Genomic DNA, 9230 nt, shown 5'->3' on the forward strand with positions numbered 1-9230 from the left:
AGTTAGACCTAAGACATCGAGAGTCACGCAGACCTATAACAACCCAGCCACAACACATAATTGCGAATAACATGCCTTACCTTAACACAGAATCGGCCACAGAGTCCAACGTTTATATTTTTTCTACGAATCTTTGAGTTAACATGTACTAAACATGAGTGGAATTTGCACCGCAGCGCCCCCACACCTTGATGCTCATGACAAGAATAGCATGTATAGTTATCTTTATTGAAGTGAATTAGGTTTAAATCGCCGTCATGCATGAATGAATGATATTTTTGCAATTTTACACATAATAATCCACGATGATCACATTACACAAAACTGAAATTGCACGTCAAAATAACACGTTGTCAATATTTTTTGAGACCCCCCAAAATTTCACAAATCACGTTTTCAGGGGAGCCCATGTCTTATTAAGGGGAGCCGAGCTCCCCCTAGCTCCCCCGTAGTTTGCACCCTGAATGTGGGTAACAAATGTTAACATATTGAACCTTATTGAAAAGTGTTACGAAAAAAGAAGGTAATTTGATGTTAGCCACTTCTGTCCTCAGAAAAGGTAATTAAGCATAAAAAACTTTCTGAATGAGATCTTTTTATGATTTTTATACATTTTATGACTTATATAATTGTAATGACAACAATGTATATCAAACATTTTTTAATTCTTGAATAATTATTTGTGTTTTTAGATATGCAAGTATTATATTATATTGTTCTTGTATATATAATATAATATAACATTTTAATTCTTGAACAAGTAATGAACCTAAAATGTATACTTTCTCTTATAAACGTAAAAAATATGCATGCACTAACTACAAGGCTATGTCTCTGACAGATCTCAATCTGATTAATTAATTAATTAATTAATTAATTAATATAGTAACTATGGTATTTTGGTGGAAACTATGCTTACCATGTTTTTTTTTTGTAAGGGACATACATTTTGATCTATTTTGTAATATCTGTGCTGAAAGAAAACCCTTTCCTCCTATTCATCATGCGCAGATGATACGTTCACAGATCTGCTTTGTCATCATGTACACTGTATGTATTGCATGCTGTGTGATGTATTTGTGTGATTTAAACGCCTATTCTGTGGGTAGACAGATTAGTATGATATTAAATCGCTGTAATTTCAGCCATAATATAGGTTATGGATTATATCAAAATAATTGGCTTTGTATCACATCACTATATTGTAAATGTACTTTTTGATGCCATACATCTCATTGCCAAATTCTTTTCCCGGTTCTCGCATGTTTGAATATGGGTTTCCTGCTGTCAGTGGTTTCGAAGACAGTTCTTTTTCTTCTCTTCCCTTTGGAATCCATCTTTTAACAAAAATACAAAATGGCGCAGTCGTGCTTTTGTGAGATAAAGCCGAGCTGTGCTCGTCAAGCCGTGAACTCTGGGGGGGACACAGAAAGACCATTAGACTAATAGGATTACTGTAACCACGTTCTAACGGAGCCGTTTCAAGCTCGCCTGAGAATGGGGAATTTCCTGCTGAGGAGTATTTTAGGAACTCCCACATTCAGTTGAGGGGGGGAAGTGGATTTTTTTTTCAAGATGCTTTTTGGGAGTGTATGTGTGTTGTCTGTGTGGTTTTTGTTGTTGCTTCACAGGAACACTTTCCCCCCTCTTAGCCATGTTGTCATATATCATAAACACAGGCCACAGTTCCCACAGAGAGAGAGTGGACTGAAAAGGGCCCTGCTTTTCCTGGCCCCGTGACAGTTTCATACTGAAAAGAGCAGGCTAGTCTCTTGCCTCTCAGAATAGCCAAGTCCGACAGACAGCTCGCATCTGTGTGTGTGTGTGTGTGTGTGTGTGTGTGTGTGTTTTTCTGTGTGTGTTCCTCATGACCAAAGCAGTGACCTTTCTTAAATCTATCCATTGTTTGGTTTCTCTTCCCAGATCGGTGAGAGGGCAGAATTTCTCAACAGATCAGCACAGAAGAGGTGATCACTTCTACTTTTACTCCCTGCAGACCTTTCATGAAAACATGTTATTCAACTTCAATGCACAAATGTGTCCAAAAGGATCCAAACAATAAGATTAATTACATCAATTAATAATCTGAAGTATTCAGAGTACTTTCGGGTTAAAAGAATGTTCTGCTTCCAAAACAAGTTAAGCTCTTTCAACATCATTTGTGGCACTTTGTTGATAACCACAGACAATTGTTGATTCGTCCCAGTTTATAAAAACAAGGATACATTCAATGACATTGGAACTGTTTACATTGTGAAAAATCCACAGGAATTCTGTTGTATATAACATAACCATTCACCTAGAACAGCAGCAGGACTATTTAGACAGCTTTACAGCCCATATAATTACTATTATTTAATAATATTAAAGATATTTAGCAAAAATAGGAGGTAATCTGTTTATCCATCCATCCATCACCAAATGCATCTATCTGAAATAACTTCTTGTTGAAGAAATATTAATATACTGTAAATATATGTCTCTCGTTCTGTCTGTCTATCTATCTATCTTTCTATTTGTCTGTCTATCAATCTGTCTATCTGTCTTTCTTCCTTTCTATCTATATATCTGTCTGTCTCTTTCTGTCTGTCTATCTATCTATCTGTGTCTGTCTGTCTATCAATCTATTTATCTATCAATCTGTCTGTCTGTCTGTCTATCTATCAATCTGCCTGTCTGTCTGTCCGTCTGTCAATCTGTTTGTCTGTCTATCAGTCTGTCTATTTATCTATCTATCAATCTGTCTGTCTGTCTGTCCATCTATCTGTCTCTCTTTCTGTCTGTCTGTCTATCTATCTATCTGTCTGTCTTCCTTTCTATCTATCTATCTGTCTGTCTGTCTATCTATCTGTCTTCCTTTCTATCTATCTATCTATCTATCTATCTATCTGTCAGTCTGTCTGTCTGTCTGTCGCAAACTATTTGTCACACATGAACTGTTCATTCATTTTAATTTGCCATCTATAATCTTTCATTGTGAAAGTGATGCTTATAAATACCAGCATGTGCTGATGTTTGTGTTTGTGTGTGTGTGTGTGTGTGTGTGTGTCAGTTCTGTAAAGGCGTCTCACAGTCCTGTGGTGTCTAAGATTGATAACCGATTAGAGCAGTACACCAGCGCAGTGCAGGTGAGTCCGACATCGTCCTCTCTCAAACTGAACACAAGCAAAAGATAAATCTAAATTAAACACAGGACACCAGAAGACAGCACAGCGTAATCTCTGCTCTTCTCTCCATTCAGAGCCACAAAGAGGTCAGATCTCCCAGATCAGCTGCCATAGATCTTCCCATGGTGACGGACGGTATTCGCAACATCAAGAGCATGTGGGAGAAGGGGAATGTCTTCAGCTCTGGTGGGAGCCCAGCGTCCACCAACAAGGTTTGTGATGTTCATTCACATTGAAGGGTGGTGAAGCAGACCCCACTTTTCCTCTTGGACCCATTTCCTGTCCAAAGTCACATTCTGAACTTAAAGGGAGTGTTTTGTTCCATCCCCTACAGGATGCAGCTGGGATAAAGGTGGGTGTGGCCGGCCGCATCAACGATTGGTTGAATAAAACTCCAGAGACGGGCAAGACATCAGGAGGAAGACCCGCGGTAAGTCTTTGACTCTGTCCATCACACTCGTGAGCTCTATGTGCATCACATCAGGGCGTGATGAGTCTTGTTATCTGGCGCCACCTAGTGGTACTGATTCAACCCAAAGGGGAGATAATACAGAGCTCTGAACTAAAACAGATGTTAAAGAAAACATTAGAAAGAGATTCATGGGAGCATTTGCGGAGTAATTTCTGATGTTTATATGTACATTTGACTATTTCTGTCATGTAATCACATAGAAGTGATTAAAGGAGTGGTTTTATTCAGGCTTTCTTACGTCCTGTCTGCTCCGGCATGCCTGCAATCCTTCATCACTGATTGGCTGTTTATTTTAAAACTCTGGCTTCATTGTTCAAATATGGATGTAATATGAAAAGAAGCTATAAATATATTTAAATGCACAAATCTGTGTTAACTTAGAAAAGAAGTCTAGTGCAGCAGTTCAGAGTTTGAACATTGATATGGGAATCAAAATCTGTCCATTTCACAGCGTGATTTCTCGACTGCCACAAATACTGCCAATATTACCCTAACAAAATACAGATTTGTGCACTTTTTACTGTACCTGTTTGTTTTTTTTTAACTGGCCTTTGAATTTAACCCTAATTGTGTGGTTAAAAAAAGCATTACCTTGCCAAAGCATTGACTGAGCTTTTTGATATAATGGTGTTGTTGAGCACTCCAAACGCAAACTTTACATGCAACAGTCAGACAGTAATTGACAGTACTCTGATCCAATGGCATATAGCAATTGTCAGATTGACAGTACTCTAGCCCAATAGTGTTGGGGGAACCAGTGGGAGCGGCAATTAATTTTTCAGGGTGGCCTTTACACACACCCCTGCTTAAATGTAGTGCCAGATATGCGCTCATTGGCGCCCTCTCCAGCTGACTGCACCCTATGCCTAAAAACGGCACCGAGTTTACTCCTCATTTACACTTGCCTATAGCATTTAACATAATGGACCTTTGACCTGTTGCTTAAGTGCAAAAACTCCGGGAGCACGCTGGTCACGCTATCCTTGCAGTTGACAGTTTACTACAACTATTTAATTTAAAACTCTGTTCACTGTTTATTTTAAAACTCTGGCTTCATTGTTCAAATATGGATGTAATATGAAAAGACCCCATTTTTCCTCTTAGACCCATTTATAAAGATAATGGACAAAATTGAATTGAGCATTTTTTTTAAATGACACTTTTGTTGTTGTTGTTTAATTAAGTTTTCAATTTTTTAGTTATTTATTTGCATTACTTTTTTGTTACATTAAATCCTTTTTATTTAATGATTGAATTCATTCAATTAAAAAATAAACTTTACAAAACATTATCATACCATAATTTCAAAATGCTACGATATGGCTCCAAATACTCCAAAATAAAACACACTGCTTCATAATTACTATAGTTTAAATGTCATATACGTGTCATATTTGTCGAGTAGCATTGTCTTCTGTCATATGGAACGGTGCAACTCACCTGTACCTTCACGTTTTTTTTGTCATTCTCTCTTTCTCTTCCACTGTTAGATTTCCCTTTGCTTCTTCCCCTGGGCTTCTTTCCTCTGCTCTCTGTTCTGCTCTCTCTCTCTCTGCCGAAGATCAGGTAAGACATGCAAATATCCCTCCCCTCCTCTGCCTTTAGGACACTGGCATCCTTTATGCCATTTCTCTCAGACTAACGTGCGTGTGTGTGTGGTTACATAAGCTGAGTAGTGATATTACACCCCCTTGCCCTCCTGCAGGACCTGAAACCGGGTGACGTGACCAGCAAACGCAATCTATGGGAAAACAAGGGGTCCTCTGCTACCAAGGTAACCAAACACAATTTTTTCTCAATCAGCCCGACTCGCTTTCTCTCTCTTAGTTATTTATACACATAACATTTTTCATATGCCCCTGGAGAATGAATTAATAAAGCACTTATTTGTCCAAACAACAGGCTGTGGGTTTTTATAACCCTTCAGGCATGCCATTAGGACTTTGGAGACAGTTACAGTCATAACACCCGCACTAGCATGATATCTGCAGTATAATCGCGGAGAATAACATTGCCATAACGTTGCCTGTGTGTTTTGTGTTTTAAGCCATCCCCATGCTAATTGTCTACAGATCTGACCACCTTGAGGAGGTAAATGTTATTCTATCGCACAGAAATGCACAGTGTTTGATGAGCCACACTTAATGCATTTATCACAGGATGGCTTAGGACCTGGCTTTTTTTCATTTCTTCACAGAGCTTCTCTCGCACTTTCACTCACTGCCACGAGAGCAGGTGGTTGGTTTGCAGGAAGAAGGTGCTTTAAAGTCACCAAGAGTAACTACTGTGGCACTAATTGACTTTTCATTATGCTCCGCCCACCTCAGCTTCCATTGCTCGCTCAGAAAAGTGGTCTAACGTGTCTAACTGGAACTGGAGATTTTCAGGAAACAATGAGATTGTTCAGTAGAATGTGCTCATGGAAGTGGAAAAAGTGTGATACTGCAAAGCATCCTGTATATGCCACTTTGTATATAACATTGCAAGTTTTGCAAGTGAAAACCTTAAATAAATTATATAATTATGCAGTCATGTGAACAAAAACTATGGAGACTGTGAATCAGAATCGGTTACGACAGTAAACACAGTAAATTGAAAAGAGAAAAGCCTCTTTTATAACATTTTTGTAACAAATTTAATAGCTCACAATGGTACTGTGAACTTATTAGTCACTTGCATCTGCTATGACCTGAATCAATATGTAAATTAATTAACATTGATTTACCCTCAAGCAAATGTAGGTCAAGATTTATTTAAACATTGGGAAAAGGAAAAAATTATGGGTGGCTTGTGTCACTATTATAAGTGACTTGGCAAGTATTTTTGAACAAATTATTTAAATATTTAAAAAAATAATAATAAATATTTAAAATTAAATATATAATTTAAATATAATAAACAGGACTTCCACAGACACTTATTAAAAATAAGCAAAATCTTGTCGGATTGGTCAGCAGGGCGGAGCTTAGCGAAGGATCAATTTCATTCTCTCCTCTCTCTTCCATTCCCTCTTTTTCCCGTCACACATGGGTTTAACACCCATCACCCCTTAACAAAGCACTCTGCCTATTGTGAGAAGATCTATTTTAACGCCGACATGACTGGGATCCAGTTGACCAAACATGGCGGTCGTGCACACACACACACACACACACACACACACAGACAGACGCTCACACATCACGAATAGAAACAAATTCGAAGACAGACGCTCACACATCACGAATAGAAACCAATTCGAGTCGATCCCATCGTCTGAACCTGAAAAGCCATTCCCATGAGTGCTGGCCTTCATATTTTTATATCCACAGATCAAACAGATAATAATGGTAGTCATTCGGAGTGGGCGGCTCTTTCTTTGGAACGGGCACAATAGAATCTACTTCTGGACTGTCAGCGAGGCGTCAAGATCAGGCCAAGGCCGCGGGTTAGCCACAGACTGCAGTTCTGGCCCCGATCACTTAAAGGGCTGGTAAATGGTGACGTAAAAAGCCTAATGAAGGGAAATCTGTGGTCATAACCGCGCTGATGTTACCAAAGCCAGCAGTGCTGTTTGGTCAGCAGTGGAAGGAATGAGGGTTTCACTTGTATGTGAATCTGGAAAAAGAGCGCTGTATGAAACCATGCTAAGCATGTTCCTGTCATTGTACACGCAGCATGTCGGCCACAAGCACTTTCACTGATGACTTTTTGGCGCACACAGGCACAAAAGAAGTATGTTAAAATGTGAAGGCATAAGTGGAATAGCAGACGGTTGGGCTGGGAAGGGCTCAGCCACACTGATTAGCACATTAGCTTGTGTTTATGTTAATCTTATTCTTTCTCTCTGTTTCTTTTTCTCTTTCTCTCGTTTTCCATCGATTTATACCTCACCCAGGTCACAAGCAGAGGAGAGACCAAATCTGTCACCAATGGTAAGTGATGACAAAATAATATTTGTCGTATTTGTGTAACGCAGTCTTCAATGTCCAACGGAAAGCAATTTGTCAATTCAAAACTGCTGAGCGTTGTGACACAATCACATGCAATTAGAATGTATTTGATGTTTCATATCCATTTATGACGAGCAAGGTTTTGGACCAGTAAGATTTCACAGTGGGCGGGGCTGCCAAGTGATTTCGCCACTGAAATGGACCCTTTTCAGCGACTATGATAATGTGTTTCCATAGTTAATACTCTTAAAACATCTTAATTCGCTCTTCTACAAATTAAGGCCTAAAACAGTCTTGAAAAGGAAAGTCCTAAATTCGTAAAGTCATGGCATTAAATGTTGCATGCATGCATGCCCTGCAGAAAATTATATCTTTCTCAGTATTTTTGTTTTGTTTTCCAATACAAATATCTAAATATTCGTAAGTCAAGATACATTTAGATGCGAACTGAACATATGAAGTCTTGTTTTCTGAGATATTGTATAATATTAAGTGAGTTAATGGTTAAAACAAGAAGAAACATCTGTCGACTGGTTATGAAAACTTGTTTCCCCTTTGTTTGAATCAAGTTGATTTTTCTGAGCACATTGGTAGATATTTTTTCTTTTTTAATTATAACTCATTTCATTTTGATCAATTTATCGTAAAACAAGACTTCTTGTGTGTTTTTATTCATCAAGTAAATGTATCTTGATTTAAGATTCAGTTTGCAAACAAGATTAAAGGAAATACTGAGGAAGACATCCCTTTTTTGCAGCATGATCAGAAGGTACAGTAAAATATATTATATCAGTCTTTAAATGCAAGATGTTTAAAGTGTACCTGAACTATACTTGCAATAGTTCCACTTTAGCAAAATCAGTGATGTCAGAATGAAGTCCTGCTGTGAAGGGCAGTTTCCGCCATATTGCACAACACCCACAATCCCTCAACCAGAAATCCCTGCCAATGATAAATCATCGCTGCAGAGACGTCGTTCACCGGCTGCAGCATTTTAAAATGCCTCTTTGGCATTGTTTTCTATTTTGAATGCCGGCCATTTGTTCCTCTAGAAGAGGCCGCGGTGGCCTTCAGGCGTGCCAAGTGGTAATGGCCGACTCCCCCACCCAGCTCTGCTCGTCTCAATATCAGGCCGTGGATTCTGGGCGTCTGTCAGTGCCAGCAGGGCTAAAGCTGCATGTTTGTCACATTACTGCATGGGGCGGTAGAAGATTAGCGCGCCCGCATGCCGTATAGAGATGTCATGAAAACTTAAATCCTTCCAACCACTTAAAAATGGTCGGACGCCACACATTTAAGAGATTCTTTGAGCTGTTTTTAGCTCTGGAGCACAAGAAATAAAAGGTTGTAGATCACAAATACACACAGCTAAGTGTACAAAGATTTTTAATTGTCTCAAAAATGAATTGGCTTAAAGGGGTCATATGATGTTGCTAAAAAGAACATTATTTTGTGTATTTGGTGTAATGCAATGTGTTTATGCGGTTTAAGGTTCAAAAAACATTTTCCACATACTGTACATTATTGTTTCTCCTCTATGCCCCGCCTTTCTAAAACACGTCGATTTTTACAAAGCTCGTCGGTCAGAAAAGCGAGGTGTGCTCTGATTGGCCAGCTATCCAGTGCGTTGTGATTGGCCGAATACCTCAAGCGTGTGAC

At 38.9% G+C, this 9230-nt stretch overlaps 1 protein-coding gene across 2 annotated transcripts in view; it reads left to right on the top strand.

Annotated features, from left to right (window-relative positions):
• LOC107656362 (non-muscle caldesmon-like) overlaps positions 1–9230 on the top strand; it is a 59524-nt gene that overhangs the window by 47748 nt on the left and 2546 nt on the right. For both annotated transcript variants that reach the window (XM_016444165.1, XM_016444166.1), the window contains 6 exons: positions 1924–1967; positions 3053–3128; positions 3242–3379; positions 3502–3597; positions 5345–5413; positions 7517–7553. In XM_016444165.1, coding sequence (XP_016299651.1) covers positions 1924–1967; positions 3053–3128; positions 3242–3379; positions 3502–3597; positions 5345–5413; positions 7517–7553 — 460 coding nt within the window. The remainder of the gene's footprint in view (positions 1–1923; positions 1968–3052; positions 3129–3241; positions 3380–3501; positions 3598–5344; positions 5414–7516; positions 7554–9230) is intronic.

Source organism: Sinocyclocheilus anshuiensis, unplaced genomic scaffold (genome assembly GCF_001515605.1).
Source record: "Sinocyclocheilus anshuiensis isolate Anshui unplaced genomic scaffold, SAMN03320099.WGS_v1.1 scaffold183, whole genome shotgun sequence".
Classification (NCBI taxonomy): Eukaryota; Metazoa; Chordata; class Actinopteri; order Cypriniformes; family Cyprinidae; genus Sinocyclocheilus; species Sinocyclocheilus anshuiensis.